The sequence below is a fragment of the Helianthus annuus genome, chromosome 7 (genome assembly GCF_002127325.2).
Source record: "Helianthus annuus cultivar XRQ/B chromosome 7, HanXRQr2.0-SUNRISE, whole genome shotgun sequence".
Lineage (NCBI taxonomy): Eukaryota > Viridiplantae > Streptophyta > Magnoliopsida > Asterales > Asteraceae > Helianthus > Helianthus annuus.
Window position 1 is genome coordinate 93,653,872 of NC_035439.2, and position 20,022 is coordinate 93,673,893.

Consider the following 20,022-nt stretch of genomic DNA (forward strand, 5'->3'; position numbering starts at 1 on the left):
TGTCACTCACCATTGGTGGAGATGATACTGGTAAACTTAAGGTTGCACCAAAATCTGGTAAAGCCAAAAGTGACCCTATCATTTCCAAAACAGCAGCAAATGTGTTTGCAGCTGGAATGTTAGCAGGAACATCTGTTGTTCCAAATATCCCTAAAACACCTATGAATCAAGAAAATCTAGAAACTATGCTGGAAAGTATTTACAAAGTCTGCAAAAGAAATCCAGTAGAGAAAAACTTGATATGTTGCTGTCAGAAATACAAGGTCAAAGGGCTGATATGAAGACTTTGTCAGAATCAGTGGAAGTAATAAAGAAACAAACTGAAGAAAACACTGAAGCACTAAAGTCTCTCCAAAAGATGAAAGAAAAGACACCAGAATCCAACATCTTTGCATCAGAAATCCAGATGATTCTCAAAGAAATAGAAAACATCAAGGCACAAGTTGCAAAGGCTGTGGAATCAAGGCAGTCAAGCAGTTCAAACAGAGTTTTGGAGGAAGTTACCATACTAAGGGCAAGTAATAACAGTATCACAGATGCCCTTGAGAAGCTGTCAAAAGAATGGGCTGCAATTCAAATAAAAGCTCAAACTGAATTCAGCAAAGTTCAGAAAAACATGGCCAGCAACTCAAAACAGGTGAGAGAAGTGCAACAACTGATGGAGAAGATGCAATTCAACATTGCAAAATTGGCCGAAGTGGATCCCAAAGATCTCATGAAAGAACTTCCTGCTGAAAGCTCTCAACAAGAAGCTCCAAAGTCAACCCAACAGCAATCATCAGCTACACCAAGCACCAAAGTTAGAACCACACTGATGGGACCACCTCCAAATGTCCCAAGAGATTAAATGCTGAAAAGGTTAGAAACTTCAAAACCTCAAGTTGTTAAAGATTTGAAACTTTTAACTTCTGAAACTGTCCCAAAACCAACAATGTCTGATGACTCTGCAATTAGTAAGTTTATGAATCTGCAATCAATGAATGAATGGGAACTAGAAGGAGATTCAAGAAAACCAAACATTGTTAAAAGAAAAATCTCTAAAACTAAGTCTGTCTTGGTGAAAGAGATTGCCAGGGATGTAATGATATTCCCTGAGTTTAATCTAGTGAAGTATTATTTGACAAGAGAAGATGTACCACCAAGACCACCAACTCCTGTCAGAGTGGCTTTAAGAAATGAAAGGATAGTAAGAGGTTCAGATAGCATTCACTACAAAAATGAGAATCCAGTGAAAAGAATTTTAAAAGTGGATGAAGTGAAAGTTGCAACCGATGATATTGGAGGAACTAGTGTACAAAACAGGTACACACTTCTGAGGAAAAATGGGGAAGAATAAAAGGTGACTGACGAAGAGATAGCTGACCAGTTGCATCCTATAGACATTCTGTTTATGAATGATCATTATGAAAAGGAAAAGAAAAATAATCAAGAAGTCAGAAGAACAATGAATGGCATATCAAAGGCTGGAATACTGCTATTTGAAAGAATGATTTTTTCAGACTTTGATCTATGCATCAACTATGAGCATATGCACAACAAAAAGGTGTATGTCATTCCACCCAAAACAAAAGTCCCCTCAGATATAGTGGAAGATGCAAGATCTGGAGACATCATTGAATTAACAAGTAAAACTAGTGGTCACAACTATGGTGTCATCTTCAGAGATAATGAAAACAACAAAGCTCTATTCAGAAGTGTTGATATCTGCACTCAAATCAAACTCTGAGGTTTATCATGAAAGGTATGAACAAAAGACAAGAATACCTACAGAAGACAGGAAAGAACTTGAAGGGCCACAGGAAAGAGATTGAGCAAATGATTAACGATTGGATCCAAGCAAGAGGATGGTACAGAGACATGTATGTCAGCTGCAACAAATATATCTCCTACAAGAAATAGTTAAAGAAAGGAGATGTGCACAAGAGAGTGAAGCTGAATTGAAGAACTTGTTTATTTGAATTTTCATCTTTTATGTAATTTGTTTTTCAAAAACTTCAGCAACTGGTTTGAATTTGCAAGTATTATGTTTCCACTGTTTGGAAATTTTATGTTCCTAAGGTAGTTCATTTTCTTACAATACTTAGGGGGAAACTGTTAAGAAACTTTATTTGTAAGTATTGAAGAAAATCACAATCAACTGGATATCTGAAGAGATAACAGTCCTGAAGATCACAAGAAGAAGAAGAAGATCAGATAGGACAACTGAAATGCACAGCATCTACTTCAAAGAATCACAAGTTGATCAAGAGCTGATTTGGATTATCAGAGAAGGTCATTTCTGATGGATCTGATGATATTTCTGATGAAATATCATCAGTTTCTGACGATTCTGATCATCAGACCTTCTGATGATTTGTTCACCAGAATTTCTGATAAAGTGGTTTATCAGAAATTCTGATGAATACCCCACTTGTCTAAAACCAAGCTCTATCCTGGCACCAATGACCGAAGCAACTGACATTATTGGATATCATGATTACAAAGGCAACTTGAACGTTGGATTCAATAAATATGTCAAATTGCTACTTTTTGTAGGACTTATTGCATGAATAAACTATTGTTTATTCATGTACCCAGCCTTCTATAAATAGAAGGCTCAACCAGCAGAAGATAATTGAGTTTGAAGCTTAGCATTCATATACAAACACCCAAACTCCATTGCCCTTCTCACCCACAGAATTCAACAGTCATTTGTATTAGATAATAATCTTATAATCACCTTGTAAACTATTTTGTTTCAAAGTGATATAAACTTGATAATTCTGTAGGTCTTGTTTCTGAAAGTCTGATTTCCATTTCTGCACATCTTTTTCACATCTACTGAAATCACTTGCCATATTACGTGAAAAGAAGTTGTTTAAGGCCATATTGGGTCCAACAGAGGTTCTTGGACCTCTAACTCATGGGAATCAACCCTATTCAAGCCCCATAACCATAGGTTTGGTTAGAAGCAAGATAATTACATGATTCTTACAAGAAAGTTAAGTTTAGCAAAGTTTAAGTAAAGTTCTTCTTCAAAATAGAAAGTTGGACCTCAAAATGGTGATGTTCCACCTTAGTTTACCATGGTAAACTTGTGGAACAATCCTAGAGGTGTTCCAAACAAGTTTGAAGCAAGAATTCTTGAAGAAAAGATAGAAAGGTGAGTTTGAACTCATTTTAAAGCTTGAATGTAATCTGCCAAGAACTTGTAATTTCAGTAGATTGAGAGTGTTTTGGGAGTGATTATAGAGTTGGAAAAGTTCAAATGAAGTGATGGAGGCTTGGTTTTATAATGGTGAAGTAGGGTTTTTGCCTTTTTGGTTAAATGAGGTTGTACGGTGATTGGGGAAAAAGAAAGGTGGGTGAAAATGGCCAATCCTTGGAGCTGAAACCACTTTCTATAGATTAAGGGCTTGGCGTCGCGCCAAGCTAATAGGGAGGGGGTCGCTTGATGTTGCGTTTCATTTAGCTAACCAGCTTAGTTTTATTGCAAATTAGCCCCTGAACTTTGGTTTGTTTATCATTTTATGCAATAACTTCATAATTTAACATGTTTTTTTTTAGTATGAAACACGTAAGTATGTATAAGTTGCGTATCGTGAATGTATGGATGACGTTTTAAATGTATAACAAGTATCAATTTGCAAGTAAACACGTAATTAACGGTTGATTGCATGTATAACACGTATGTATAAAGTATGAAATTTCATTATGATCAAAGTCTCGGATACAAGATTGAAAATAAAATACGAACACGGTACGGTTACAAGTTTCCAAAAATAGAAATACGAATACACTTTATAAATATGAAAAGTACAAAATGCGAAGCGTTACACGCAACACTCCAACAACCGCATCCATGTGATTCTGCCGAGTGTTAGCCATATATTAGCTAAGAACATTAACTGGGTGTGTGATATCAGGTCTAGTTGCTTGTAGGGGTGTTCAAAAAAATCTGGATCCGAAACTGAATCCTAAATATCAGAAAATCCGTATCTGAAATTTCAATTACCGAAAACCGGATAATCCGATTTTTCGGATTTGGGTTCGGATATGAATTTCAAAAATTTCGAATAATCTGATATCCGAAAATTAATATTTTTTTATAAATATATATAGTACATGATCATTATATTTAGTTTGAAATACAGTAAAAAAATGTAAAAAATAGTAAATAATCGGATTCGGATGTGGATTTCTGAATGTTTTTAGTTTTCAATGTTGGAAATTTTGAAAATCGAATATAGGTTTAGTTTTAATCTATGCAGGAAAAGATTTTTTTTTTATAAATTCGGATATCCGTTTGGATATCCGAACCCGTATCCGAAATTTCGGATATCCGAGTATTTCAGATATCCGAAAATCGGATATCCGAACTTTTGGGTACGGATTCGGATAGTAATATTCACTATCCGAATTTTTCAGATATCCAATTTTCAGATATCCGAAAACCGGATAATCCGATCTTGAACACCCCTAGTTGCTTGCAAGTAAAGTAGTTTTCCTACCGGTCTTCGATATTTGCTTGCATCCACACATTCTTCTTCTTTACCTTTGTCAAGTTTTAAGTTTTGTTCCATTGGAAATGCACTAGGCCGATAGCCCTGCATCCCACTGTTTACATATTATAGAATTATATAATTTCTATTATGCGGTATCATGTAATACACGAGTCTATAACCTAGTGCTTATAATATATGATTACTCGAACAAGTGGGAGAATACAAGAATAATATATTAATATATATTTATTTATCGTCATCATTGTCATTTAACTTATATGTTTGATAAAATAATTCATTATTAAATTAGTTGGTAATTATTTGATGGACGTAATTACCCTTGTTACCTAATCAAAGGTTTTCTCTCGAGTCTTTATACAGAGTGATTAAGGGATACACAATCATGACACCACTATAAAATCGTCCCCCTCCCTCTTTCTCTCTCTCTCAATCGTACACCCTAAATGAGAACTCGACCAACCTAAAGAATATGCCATATATTTCCCTCTCTATTGCGGTTACTGGCTAATCAGAGACACATGATTTACATACTTGTTTTTTTTCTTAGATATTAAAGAATTGTTCAACACGTGTTCATTCATTTATTAAACGAACTCTACGTCAAACGGTTCACAAGACTATTCGCTAATTGTACAGTCACCCGACATGCGGTATGCTCTTAAGAAAAGATAACATGACGCATCTCCGGGCTTCATATCCATGCGTCAAAGTTGACATTGGAGCCAAAACAACGAGAAAAAAAAACCGCTTTGTGTCTCGTAATCTCTGGATCTTCAGAATCGATAACTTGTTGATCGATTGTTGTCGATCGTAACGAAGGTATTCTCATCTATTGATGTGCGTGAAGTGTGTTATATTTTTAGATATATATTTAAGCCCTTTTTACACTTTTAGCCAAGTTTTAAATTTATAAAACACGATATTTACTAACACTAAACACACATATGGGCAAGTGCACCCATCGTGGACGTAGTATAGTGTTGGTAAGATACCGAGGTCGTCCAAGGACACAAGAGCTTTTAATACCGGTTTATCCTCAACGTCTAATCAAATCAAAAAGTTAGAAAAATGTTTTAAACTAAAAAAAAATAAAAACTAACTAAATGCTGAAAAAGAAAATAAAAACAGATAGACAAGATGAATCACTTGGATCCGACACGTGTATTAGTATAACCTTTGATTATTTTCGCACTTTTGCACTTGTTTAAGAGATTATCTTAGTTATTGTAGTAGGCCCCTCTTTTGAAGGCGACGTTACCCTCAACCCAGTAGTTTGAGTCAGCAAGGATACAATCCTAAAGGGTCGGATTATTGAAAGATAATGAATTAAGTTATTAATGCAAATTATGGTAGGCCCCGCTTTTGGCGGTGACGTTACCCTCGGCTAAGTAGTCTGAGTCAGCAGGGATACAGTCCTAAATAGCCGGGTTATAGTATTAATAGTAGTTAGCTTATGAGGGGGTCAAAGAGTTTGGATCCCCGCCATCCAATACCTATGGGCATTGAAGGAGATCCTACTAAATTTGACCCAGGTCCCAAGCAGGACCTCTAAACGCTGAACAAGGGCAAGACCTTTACCAAACCGTTCCCTTAACCCCCGACCAGGTAGCCAACATACCTCCATATAGACCGTGGAGATATGAATGGTGAAAATCTTTTATTTTATATAGACAGTAAAATAATGCCAAGACACCACGGACAAACGATAAGGAAAGATCACCTTCAACATAAGTAACTAGTTATTAAAGTCATTAATAAAAAACCAAATAAAAAGTGCAAAAGATTAAAAATAAAAACTATTATACTAAACACTTGTCTTCACCAAGTGATGTAAGAGACTTAGGCAAACATGGCCTTGATTGTCAAGAACTCTTACGATCAATCTTGGATCCCGAGACGACTCACACACTCTATGATGGACAATGGATGATGGTGGTGGATGATGGTGTTATGGTGGTGGTGGGTGGTGGATGAAGTGTGAGAGAGGTGGTGTGCCAAGGGATGAGAGAGAATGAAGCCAAGCTCCTCTATTTATAGGCTGAACAGAACGCTGGACACGGCCCCGTGTCCGCTGGACACGGCCCCGTGCCCGTCTGACATTCTCTCTCTTCATTAATTGTAATTGCGAATTACAATTAATGCGCCTGCTGTACTTTCAACACGCCCCCGTGTCCGCTGGGCACGGCCCCGTGGTGAGCAATGGAAGCTTCTACTGGTTTGTCTTTTCTGCTGCTTCCTGGGCACGCCCCCGTGTTCACTGGACACGGGGCGTGTTCAGGCTCTGTTCTCTTCTCTTTGTCTTGGGAGGTGCCGTTGAGGGTCCGGGCAGTTTACTTTTGTCCCTTTTCTTGTATTTATGGTAGAATTAGTGGTCTTTTTGCTTCTTTTGTGATTTTGAGCTCATTTCATCCTGAAAATACAAAAGGAAGACAAAAACACTCTTTTTCCAACATTAGTACTTAAAAAGGGTTAGTTTTATGCCTTAAATGATGTGTTTTATATGTTGCATTTTACACACATCAAATACCCCCACACTTGAACTTTTGCTTGTCCTCAAGCAAAACTCTTTTAATGTGGCTTACACTCCCAAATGGAATAGGTAGAAGAGAAGTTTTTTTAACTTGTCCTAGAGTGTCGGGAATCCAAGGTTTGTATAGGTTCTATTTTTACCTTATTTACAATCTTATTCGTCATGGTTTATTTTGAACTTTTCATAAGATAAACTACTTAATTTGGCATAGCATGCCTTATTAAAATTCCATTTATATACAAGTTCACATACCTCACGGGAGATCACTCAATCACTCGGCCGAGGGTGTATATTTAAGTGAATCGCTCGAGAGCGGCACGGATTTACATTTTCCATATGCTTGCCAAGCGATCAATCCTCCTCCTTTTTAACTTTTTACCTTTGTAAATATCAAGAGGTCTTTTGGGGTGAAGGCTTGGGTTTAAAGGTGGGTGGTTGGTTAGTGGTTAGTAAAAAGGGCGAAAATTGTAACAAGTGTCGGTTTTTCGTGAAATACCTTATTTTTGGTGACATTTATTTTTGAAGTATTTCTCCAAACAAGCTTTTTGTAGCTTATGTTTGTTTTTGACTTCATATATATATATATATATATATATTTTTTTTTTTTTGTCACGTAAAGGTATGTTTATGAAAAACCGAGTTTGTCACTAAAATAAAGGTGAAAAAATGAAAAAGGTTTTTGGTGGGTAGAAAATTGTTTTGGGGGTAATGAAATGAAAGGTTTAGGCTCAAAGGGGTTTTCTAGGGGGGTTTTGGGTAGGTAAAAAAAATAAAAAATAATGGTTTTGAAAGAAAAATAGTTAGTCCTAATGCCTCCATCATTTACTTACTTGGGTTTAAGTTGGTAAGGACCGGGAATGTATCGTCGTGGCAAGTTCTAGATTTGTAAGGACCGAGCGGCTATTCACACAAGAAACGAAAAATGAGCATTTAATCTAAGTATGTGTATTTTTATGCTCAATCAAGGCTCAAAACTCACTTTTTTGTGGGAATGGGTTTTTAATGTGACCAAGCATATATAATCGAATTTTAGCTAGACTTGTTATACCGTTTCATAATTTTCTTATGTTAGTTCTTTTTATCACGACGCTATCGGTTGTAAGTTTGTAAAAATATAACCCTTTTATAACTTGTTATTCCCAACTTAAACTAAGACAAGTAAATAAATAAAAAAAATGAAAAAGTTTTTGAAAAAAATTTGGGGTGTTTAGCGGTTCCAATAGAGTTTTGTGTAAGGCTTGTTTTAGGATTTTGCAAAATTCCAAGGTTTTAGCATCCCCCCCACACTTAAATTACACATTGTCCTCAATGTGTCCAAAAATAGAGTTTTTGGTTGATTAGAATATGTAAAAGTGTGTTTAAAAACAAAGATTTGTGTTACTGGCACTCTGGACACGGCCCCGTGTTGACCGGGCACGGCCCCGTGGTCAAGTGCCAGTAACAAAAATTATAGAATTGAAACAGAAGCCTGGACACGGGGGCGTGTTCGCTGAACACGGCCCGTGTCCAGTTACCTGAACTGGGTGATTTCCTGCAGGGGGCTCAGCACGGGGCCGTGTTGGTTGGGCACGGCCCGTGTGGAGCCTTCTGTTATGGAGATTTTTGTCGGTTTGTTCTGTTCTTCTGCATGGTTCCATTTTTTCTCTTTCCCTTTTTCATCCATTACCACCATGAGTCCATAAATCATAAAAACCATCATAACATTGCTAATAGAGAGATAATACATAAAGATAAAAGTTACATAGATAGTAAGCTTATGGAGTTCTAGCCCTATGTTTTATTTTAATTTTAGCAAAATTTCCAAGAATCTACTGATCCTGGTTAGACAAGGCTTTGTAGAGCTCCAACTTTCGGATGCGTTTCTCCTCATATGTCGGCAAGCCACTCCTCTACCTCCCTTGGAAGGAGGAAGGAAGGCTCGTTCGCATTTGTTTGAGGAGTTTCAACTTCCGCCGGGACTTCTTGTGGGATTTCCATAGGAGGTTCCGCGGGGATGTCTCCCCACCCGGTAGGGTTGTTAATACCGAGTGCTAAGTTCCAGTCTTGTTGTGGAAGGACTGGTTCCATAGGAGGTGCCACCAAAATGTTTAACCTTTGGTGCAAAAGGTTAATCTCTTGGAAGCTGCTTTCCAATCCCATTGTAAGATCGTTGATACGGTCAATGAGGACCTCCTCTACGGACGTCATTTCGTCGAGAGCCTCTCTTAGTGCTATCACGTAGTGCACAAGTGTGGCTTCAACGGAGGGTCTCCTTCCCCTTCGGCTGTTTGAGGAATGCACGGATGATGTTTCGCTGTTTTCACTCGCCATTCTACGAAAAATAAACCAAAAATAGTTTATAAGACGAAACAGTTTCTGGACACGGCCCCGTGCTCACTGAGCACGGCCCCGTGTTCATCTTTCTGCAGAATTTTGGAGCAAGGAACCTTGGGTTTTCGAGTTATTTTCTGAGTTTGTGCAAGCTTTTTGACAGTAAATAACTCTAAACAATGTTACATAACATGTTTTTACCAAGATTCCATGATCAAAACTCCTTGTTTCCTACCATAAAGATTGAAAATTCAAACTTTTCATGGTGGCTTTTGAAGAAAGATGAAGAAGAAGGAAATGTCTAGAAGAGGAAAGGACAAGATGAGTTGTTGGAAACTTCTTTTAGACTTACCTAGGATTGTTTGAGAGAAGATTCCTTCAAATCTCTGTCCCCAAGTTGGTCCAAATGTGCAGGATTTTTGGCTGCATTTATAGAAAATGACAGCCTGCTGGACACGGCCCCGTGTTCGCTGAACACGGCCCCGTGTGCAGAGAAAATTCTGACACAGTTTGTCCGTATTCTGACGTCATGATCAGAAGGGAATCTTTTGATGGACACGGGGGCGTGTTGGCCGAGCACGGCCCCGTGTCGGAAAGCTGATTTATGAAGTTTTGTCTTTATTAAGGAGCTAATTCTTATCGGGTGGCTCCTGACTTGTTGGAACAACCCCATAGTGCCTAAGATACCTTAATTGTCCTATACTAAGGCGAGAACGCAAGAGGTTGTCGGTGAGGGTAATTCCTATTTTCATTCTAGGTGGACAAGTCCAACCCTTTCCCGGGCTCTCGTTAAAGAAGGTGTATGCCGAATCGCTCAGGTCTATGTATGCACCGAACGAGGTCGATGGGGAGTCCTTCACGGCACAATCGGCACAGGGACGACTATCGTCCACGTCTTGTCTAGGAAGAAAGGTATTTTCGGGAGCAACGAGGTTGTCAGAATGCGGTTCCAACATTTCCTCATGGTCATCGTCTTGGGATGGATCTAAGAAATCCTTCCTAAGTTCTTTTGACCAATTTAGAAGTAGTTCTTCTAGTTGAAATAGCTCGTCAAGGAGCATATCTCCTAGAATATCCGGTTGGGCGCATTCGAGGGAGAAATAGTGTTTATTTTTACTTTCGCCCCTCTTAAGGCTACAAGGAATTGGTGGGTCTATATAGTGTGGCCTATAAGTGAGGAAGAAACATTTTAATTCCTCGTGTTCGCCTCCACATATTTGACACCACAAACCATAAGAGTGCCGAAAGTAAAAAGAATCACTATTACTCATGTTTGTATCAGAAGTTACCAACCGCCGGGATCAAACGGTTCTGTTTTCAGCAACTGAATCTTGGGCACGGGGGCGTGTTGAGTGGACACGGCCCCGTGTTCAGCCTACTGTCTGATATAAAACAGGATTGCCAGTTCCAATGATTGGGCACGGGGGCGTGTTCAGCGGGCACGGCCCCGTGCTGAGCTCTGCAGAAGCTGAAAAATCTAAAAAAAATCCTAAAAAATTAAAGAAAAATAAAAAGATGATTAGGCCGTTGATTCCTAACTTTCTTAAAATCCTTGTGTCCCCGGCAGCGGCGCCAAAAACTTGATGTGCGTGAAGTGTGTTATATTTTTAGATATATATTTAAGCCCTTTTTACACTTTTAGCCAAGTTTTAAATTTATAAAACACGATATTTACTAACACTAAACACACATATGGGCAAGTGCACCCATCGTGGACGTAGTATAGTGTTGGTAAGATACCGAGGTCGTCCAAGGACACAAGAGCTTTTAATACCGGTTTATCCTCAACGTCTAATCAAATCAAAAAGTTAGAAAAATGTTTTAAACTAAAAAAAAAATAAAAACTAACTAAATGCTGAAAAAGAAAATAAAAACAGATAGACAAGATGAATCACTTGGATCCGACACGTGTATTAGTATAACCTTTGATTATTTTCGCACTTTTGCACTTGTTTAAGAGATTATCTTAGTTATTGTAGTAGGCCCCTCTTTTGAAGGCGACGTTACCCTCAACCCAGTAGTTTGAGTCAGCAAGGATACAATCCTAAAGGGTCGGATTATTGAAAGATAATGAATTAAGTTATTAATGCAAATTATGGTAGGCCCCGCTTTTGGCGGTGACGTTACCCTCGGCTAAGTAGTCTGAGTCAGCAGGGATACAGTCCTAAATAGCCGGGTTATAGTATTAATAGTAGTTAGCTTATGAGGGGGTCAAAGAGTTTGGATCCCCGCCATCCAATACCTATGGGCATTGAAGGAGATCCTACTAAATTTGACCCAGGTCCCAAGCAGGACCTCTAAACGCTGAACAAGGGCAAGACCTTTACCAAACCGTTCCCTTAACCCCCGACCAGGTAGCCAACATACCTCCATATAGACCGTGGAGATATGAATGGTGAAAATCTTTTATTTTATATAGACAGTAAAATAATGCCAAGACACCACGGACAAACGATAAGGAAAGATCACCTTCAACATAAGTAACTAGTTATTAAAGTCATTAATACAAAACCAAATAAAAAGTGCAAAAGATTAAAAATAAAAAGTATTATACTAAACACTTGTCTTCACCAAGTGATGTAAGAGACTTAGGCAAACATGGCCTTGATTGTCAAGAACTCTTACGATCAATCTTGGATCCCGAGACGACTCACACACTCTATGATGGACAATGGATGATGGTGGTGGATGATGGTGTTATGGTGGTGGTGGGTGGTGGATGAAGTGTGAGAGAGGTGGTGTGCCAAGGGATGAGAGAGAATGAAGCCAAGCTCCTCTATTTATAGGCTGAACAGAACGCTGGACACGGCCCCGTGTCCGCTGGACACGGCCTCGTGCCCGTCTGACATTCTCTCTCTTCATTAATTGTAATTGCGAATTACAATTAATGCGCCTGCTGTACTTTCAACACGCCCCCGTGTCCGCTGGGCACGGCCCCGTGGTGAGCAATGGAAGCTTCTACTGGTTTGTCTTTTCTGCTGCTTCCTGGGCACGCCCCCGTGTTCACTGGACACGGGGCGTGTTCAGGCTCTGTTCTCTTCTCTTTGTCTTGGGAGGTGCCGTTGAGGGTCCGGGCAGTTTACTTTTGTCCCTTTTCTTGTATTTATGGTAGAATTAGTGGTCTTTTTGCTTCTTTTGTGATTTTGAGCTCATTTCATCCTGAAAATACAAAAGGAAGACAAAAACACTCTTTTTCCAACATTAGTACTTAAAAAGGGTTAGTTTTATGCCTTAAATGATGTGTTTTATATGTTGCATTTTACACACATCATCTATACATCCAAATCGTTCATCTCTTACATTCTCGAATGTTATTTCGTCACATAGATCTTGTTCGAATGCTGCTAAAAATTTGGGATGTGTTTATAGATGAGCTAGGGTTTTGTTTGATCAAAACTAGAAGTATATCTATGTATACAATATATATCTATGTATTTTGGGTATCTTAAAATACCCCTCCCTCATGCATTATAATATAGTATAGATTGTGATGAATTTAAGTTAAATTGCTACAAAAGTTGATATTGACCAAGACACTTCTACCACTCTTTTGCCGACTATATTAGTTGTTATTTTCTACTTTAATCACTTGTACAGTAAAGCATCATTAACTTGTACCTTTTAATCCGTGCGTTGATATTGAACAAGAGCACTACCGAAACATCGACAAAAATGTGTAGATCGTCATGCTATCTTTGGATTTTTTTTTAAACATTATAGTTTATAAGATATGTCAAGAATACGTAAAAAATTATAAGTTTGTGGTGCAGGGGGAAAAGTGTAACTAATTATCTATAGTTTCATTAGAAGTCAGGGATTTAAGTGTAAAAAGTTTAGAGGGTTAAAAAATAAATAGTGTTTAAAAGACCAAATTACCCTCATTTTAGGGGCCTATCTATAAATAAAGGGGGGGGGGGGGTTCTTATTTTTTGGGTATCTTAAAATACCCCTCACTCATGCATTGTAATCTAACTTATAATAAAAGACTCCAAAAAATGCCACATGTCATCATCTCCTTCAACCTCATAAATTTTATTTATATTTGTTTAATAAATTTCTTTTATTATTAATATTAATTAATAACCAATATATAGATATCATTTATTTTTATCCTTATCTTTATCTAAAATTAATAAATAACTTTAATTTTGCAATTTAGACCATTTGTTTTTTTACTTTAAACCAAAAGTTTTTCGTCTTTTGCAATTTAAGCTCAACTTTTTTTTTTATTTTCAATTTTGGTCCACCATACTTTTCATCTTTCCCAAGTTTTTTGTTTTGTTCTAAATTTTGTGAGTTAATGCACCACAACGTGCGTGTGGGGTTCAACATTTTTTCGTATATTTTTTTTTCGTTTGACTGGTCCGTCGCGTCACATCTATTTTTCTGCGTTTGACAAGTTCGTCCAACACGCGGGTCCTGGATGGATTTAGTTATTTTTTTCTATGTTTTACGTTTCGGTTTAATTTATCAGCAATGAGCGTGCGTGATTCAAAGATTTTACGTCTACTTTTCGCTCGGCGTTATTTTTGTTCCCGTTTTTATTTATTTTGTTTTTACGAGTTTTTCTGGTGTTGGTGATCGCTGACAATGGTATAGTGTTGCTACTACTTAACACAGTTTTATGACAACCGCTGCAACGCATGGGCTTAATACTAGTATAGTATAGATTAAACAAACTCTACGTCAAACGGTTCACGTGGGCCCGGTGGGGTATCGTGACGTAGTTGATATCATCATGGTCAATCATACACAGAATAGTACAGCGGAAGTCTAGGAATAAAAATATTATTACAAACTCAATGTCTGAAAATATCAAAGTATTTATTAAAGACGAGTCTGTAATATCAAATCCACAGAAGGATCATTACAGAATGTTTAAAATGAAGCTTAGCAGACTTAATGGCATCTTTAAGGATTTGCAAGATCCTCTTTTTCAAAACCGAGCAACTCCCAGCCTATTACGAGCAGTACCTGCCACTTAGCCTTTTGAAAATACGTCAGTTTTCACTGGTAAATACAATTTAACCGACTCATTTGAAAAGAGTTTATAAAAATTGATTTAAGTGCACATGGCACAAAACCTTTTATAAACTTGGGACAATTCTTAATAAAAATCTTGTATACTGAATTACATGTTCACCGTACATCTAGGGCCCAGTATAGAGACTGAGACATGATTAAACGACACACCACTTTTAAAAACCCATAAAGGAGTTATCCCCAACTTGTGAGTAATTAATAATTTATTATTGGCATCTTTTCGGTGTATGCCTACACCCTGCGCATAAGTCGTGGCCATTTACAAATGAATGAGCCAAGGATATATCCAGGACACGGTCGTTAACCCCCAATGTTTAAGTCATCAACAGAACAGTATCAAAACAGGTTTTGTGGATTTGCTAGCCACAATCCGGCATTTGATTGATCCACACCCGACCAAGCGGTATTAATTTACCGTATCCCAAGCCCGCATAAGGGAAAAATAAGTTAAAAGTATTTACCTGAGCTAATACTTGATTCACAGCAAAATAACTCAGTCGTATCCAATCTATCTAAATGCAGGTAGCTTTTACCGGGTGGATCTAGTCTGGAGTGATGGTAATATATAACCAATTCAGAATGCTAATGGTCTTTATTTAAGTCATAGACTTAGACCGGCTAGCTTGAAGTATCTAAAGCGGTACGATACGCTAGATTAAGCGATGACCGGAATAGAATGTTATTTAGACCCAACAAGTTTGGATACATGTATAATATGGTTAAACTAAACACATTCCGGATTTTGAGACAAAACGATAAGGTTAAACCCGTTTCGGCAAACATACGTAAACTAGTCGCATAAACCGATCCGAACGCGTAAAATGCGTAACGGGTAACCAAACGAATCATATATAAGTTCCATATGTTATTATGCTTAGAATATGTCAATACATCAGTAGGATGTCAACATATATGCCCAAAAAGTAATTAAAACCAAATTAAGTCTCGTGGGGGCATTTTGGTAATTTTAATACTTATAAAAGAGATTTTATAACAAACTGTAGTTCTGGTCCTTTCTAATCAGTAAAAATATTTAATTTATCTCATTACATCAGTAAGATATCATACATATGTGAGGTTTACCATTTATGGCCAAACTATGCCCCGAAAGGGTATTTTGGTCATTTCACATATGCTTTTACGGACATTTTTGGAAGTCTGAGTTCACGACTTATGCCTACTGAAATAATATTAAAATTTGTTTAAAAATTCAGTAGGTAACAAGTCTTAGGTGTTAATTATGGTTTAAAACCATACTATGCACCTAAATAGCGTAAAAATCGCTAATTGACGATAATTAAGGGGTTTTATGGAAATCTGAGATTTTGATCAGTTTTGAATGCTCAAAATAATTTATCTAATATATGAAATTAGTAGGAAAATGTTTGGCATTCAAATCATTTGTAAATCTCATTTTATGCATGAAAAGGGTATTATCGTCATTTACCGAATAATACAAGACCTCTATGACATGATCAGTTTATAATCTGATCAATAACTCTAACAATCCCTAAAAATAATATCTTAACAGTAGGTAATGAGTTTTGGGTCAAAATCCAAGTTTAAACATGCTTTATACAAGATATCGCAATTTACTTAGTTAAAAGCTTCTAATTACGATATCGAGCATGACTCCTATTTGGGACCAAGAACTGATGTCAAATTTTCAGGACAAGCTTATATATCAGTAACCAAGGTTTTTGCCCTCTCACATTTCTGAAAATCTCATTCTTATGTCAAAAGGGCAAAATGGCCGTTTATAAGCATAATAGCGGAAACTAGCGTATAATTCAAACCACAAGGAACCATGAAATATAACTCCAGGGGGTTATACTAATGAATAATATGGTCCTAATGGAAGCTTAAAACATGGAAGAATCAAGATTAATCGGGTCATAACTGAAAAGTCAAAGCAAAGTCAAGCTTTTGCGACTTTCGGTTGTGAACCGACCCTAAACTTAGAATTGTCGAGTTGGACCAGCTTAGACATGTTCTAATAATCATTACCAAGTTATTAGAGTGTAAAAATATAATTTATAACCTCTGCATCTATGGTTTAATTAATACCCACAAATCTGCCAGGTTTGACTTTTTACCTAAACGGTTTGACCCGACAATTAACTAAGCAAACGAAGGAATTAGGAGGTGCCCTTTCAAGGGTTAATCACCTACCTAACTATGATCTTATATCCACTTTCAATTCGATCAGTGACTGGACCATGAGAGTATAAACCGAAAGTCAAAGTTTATATGCGATATTTGACTTTTCGGTTCCTAAATCATAAAACTGAACTAATAAGTGGGCTAAGGCACTTACAAGACTTTTGCTAAACGTTGAGTTCATTTACGGCCCCTACGCACCCGATATGCGGTATGCTCTTCATGATGCATCTCCGGGCTTCATATCTATGCGTCAAAGTTGACATTGGAGCCAAAACAAAGAAAAAAAACCGCTTTGTGGCTCGTAATCTCTGGATCTTCAGAATCGATAACTTGTTTATGGATTGTTGCCGATCGTAACGAAGGTATTCTCATCTGTTTATCCAAATCGTTCATCTCTTACATTCTCGAATGTTAATTCATTTTATTTCGTCACATAGATCTTGTTCGAATGCCGCTAAAAATTGGGGAATCCGGATGTGTTTATAGATGAGCTAGGGTTTTGTTTGATCAAAACTAGAAGTATATCTATTCTCTGTAGGTCATTTAGGTTATGTGTTCCTGTAACCGCTGATGACGTTACTTCAATTAATGATATAAAACTTATTTATGTGATAAATTGAACACTAGTGTTAAGAAATTGGCGCTAAATGTGCGAATATAATGGTTGAATTGGTGATGAATGACTCCTGAATTTCAAACTCTGTTGGAGATAGTGATGGTTGTTGATGTTATTGAAATTATTAAGTGTTTCAACTTTCAAGGTATAAGAATTTGCTTAATTAATTAAGTTAAATTGGGGATATCTTATCGTCTGTTAATTGCCGGTTAATATGTATGATTGATGGCATTTTCTTTGATTTAAATAAAAAAAATTGTCTGTACAGATTTGGAAATGGAATCAGATATAGAACAGAAGGGCAGCATGATGATTGAGCTAGATGTTCCACATAACAATCAGATTGATCCAGTAAAAGCTCGCTTTCCATGCTGCATTGTATGGACACCGCTCCCGGTTATTTCGTGGCTCCTTCCTTTCGTTGGTCATGTTGGGATAGCCAGAGAAGATGGGGTTATCCTTGATTTTGCAGGGCCTAATTTTGTCTGTGTAGATGATTTTGCGTTTGGATCTGTGTCTCGGTACATCCAAATTAGCAAAGAAAAGGTAAAAATCAAAACACATGCTTGTCTGTAAGATGTTAATCTTAGGAATTATCATTACTTAGGGATGTGAATTTATGACATGACATTTAGCTAAACGGATTCGGTGAGTTTTGGGTCGAACCCGCGAACACACATGTAGCTGAACTATGCTTTTAAAATAGAGTAAAATTACACTTTCGTCCCTGAGGTGCCATTTTCATTCAAATAGTTTGAAATTTTGTCATTTTCATCCTTGAGGGCCAAATTTCGAGGGACGAAAGTCACAATAATTTGCCAAACTCAAGGATGAAAATGGCAATAAAGCAAACCTGAAGGACTCAAATGCACAAAAAAAAAATCATTTTGGATGAAATAAGCAAAAATGACTAAGCCACAGGGACAATTTTGGCATTTTACTTAACATATTTTTATTATTTTAAGTTGTATAACAAAATAGGTTTTTATGTTATGACTTGAAATGATTGGGTATTTTTTTGCCAAAACTGATGATTAAAAGAAAAACCTATACCAACTTTTATAATTTAAACATAACTATTTTATATACATTTTTATTTTATCTTGTAAATTCATATTCTTTGTGTATTAATATGCAAAAAAGTTAAAAAAAATGTTATTTTGGGTTAACGCATCTGACGCGATTTTCGGGTTCTCGTCAGGTTGTGTACACCAACCTATGAACACGACCCATTTAGCACTCCTAATTATCATGTCTTAACCCCATTTTTGTTATATTATAACAGTGCTCCATAACTTCACATCCTTCAACAACATACAGAAGTGAAGAAGAGCACATGCTAGTAGAATCAGGAACAAACCAATACACATGGGACGACACCTTAAGAAAAAGCACACAAGAATACCAACACCGAACCTACAACATCTTTACCTGCAACTGTCACTCATTCGTAGCCAACAATCTAAACGGGTTGGAGTTTCAAGGCGGTGGGTGGAACGTGGTGAACTTGGCAGTACTCATATTGTTGAAGGGTCAATGGGTAAATACCGCATCCATGATTCGATCTTGTTTGCCATTCGCGTTATTGTTCTTTATTGGAATTACATTTGGAGGGTCAAGCTTTCTAACATTCTTGGCTTTCTTTGCGTTTCTTCTTGTTGGATGGTTTGTTTGCGGTTCGTATTGTTTCAAAAACTTCATACAACTCTAGTAGATCTTGTACAAGTTTATATTCCGCGAATTGTGTTGCACCTTTGTAACTGTGCCATGTACAGATTATGTGGTACATATAATGTTCAACCTCAATGAGAGTACATAATTCTCCATCATGTCCATAAAAGTTTGTGTTTTGAATTTTAAGTTAAAAACTGACATTGTGTTCTAAGAGGGTGTTTGGGATTACGTTTTGAAGTGATTATTTGATTATTGCGTTTGCAAAACATAAATAATCTAAAAAAGTGTTTGGATGAAAAAGTGATTATCTGCCTTCAAAACGCATTTTTGGAGAAGCATGTACCTACATGCTTTTTCAAAACGCACTCAAAATCTATTTTGAAAACGCATAATCTATTTTGAAAACGCAACACCAAACACCCCCTAAATCTAGTACATAGACCTTTCTTTCTTGGTGTTTGTTGATTAGGAGAACCAGGCTGTGATTGATGAATATGTCTGGTTCTTTGTAAAAGTTGTTCAGCAATTGACTTTGATCACACAAGTTCAGCAATTAACTTTCATGTTAAGATTATTAAATCCGTGATTTTGGTTTGCTAGTCTAGTTTTGGACTGATTTTGTTGGAAACCATATTTTACAGGTGTGAAATCAGGGTTTGCAGGTTCTAAATTAGTATCAGATATTGCAAGTTCTTTTAATTGTTTTTGTGTATTTACCTCCCATTCCCAACTAACAAACTTGGGTTTCTACATCTTGCTCAAGATTAGAATAAGTGATTGGAAGTATCTGGGGTTCTACCGTGTCACTCCTTTCAAGTATGCTAAACCATTTTTTCTTTCTATTTTTTTTAATCAAAAACAAATGATTGGTCAAACTTCCCGTCCTTTCTTTGGTGGGTGCAACCCAAGAACTCTATCCGCCAAACCTACCCGAGAGGGAGGTGACGGTGTTCCTACGGTAAGAATAGTACCTGAATGGGGGTACCCGAGGTGCCTCGGCCACCCTAATAAAATAAATTGTTGGAACTGAAGAGTAGATAAAATGTTAAAAGGAGAAGTTAATTTCAATTTTTTAAAAGTTATTAGTTATTTGAAAAAATAAAAAATCAAAATATTTAATTGTTAACACTTTTTATCTATCTATATATCTATACTACTTTATAATACATATAGGAAGGACT

General features: G+C 37.0%; 1 protein-coding gene across 2 annotated transcripts; it reads left to right on the forward strand.

Moving 5' to 3' along the window:
* The first annotated feature begins 5,213 nt into the window (after window positions 1-5,213).
* LOC110867936 (protein RTE1-HOMOLOG) lies at window positions 5,214-18,996 on the forward strand. Of its 2 annotated transcripts, none has more exons than XM_022117000.2 (3): window positions 5,214-5,324; window positions 17,436-17,713; window positions 18,453-18,996. In XM_022117000.2, exons 2-3 carry the CDS (start codon window positions 17,444-17,446, stop codon window positions 18,876-18,878), a joined length of 696 nt encoding a protein of 231 aa, XP_021972692.1. In that variant the 5' UTR covers window positions 5,214-5,324; window positions 17,436-17,443; the 3' UTR covers window positions 18,879-18,996. The 2 variants fall into 2 exon arrangements, with proteins under 2 accessions (XP_021972692.1, XP_021972691.1); XM_022116999.2 differs by lacking the exon at window positions 5,214-5,324 and adding an exon at window positions 16,714-16,913.
* The last annotated feature ends 1,026 nt before the right edge of the window (window positions 18,997-20,022 follow it).

Excerpts from the sequence above, each read along its gene's own strand:
- LOC110867936 (XM_022117000.2), top strand. The coding sequence starts at position 17,444 with ATGGAATCAGATATAGAACAGAAGGGCAGCATGATGATTGAGCTAGAT. Across the intron at positions 17,714-18,452 it reads TCCAAATTAGCAAAGAAAAG|TGCTCCATAACTTCACATCC; the intron begins GTAAAAATCAAA and ends ATATTATAACAG.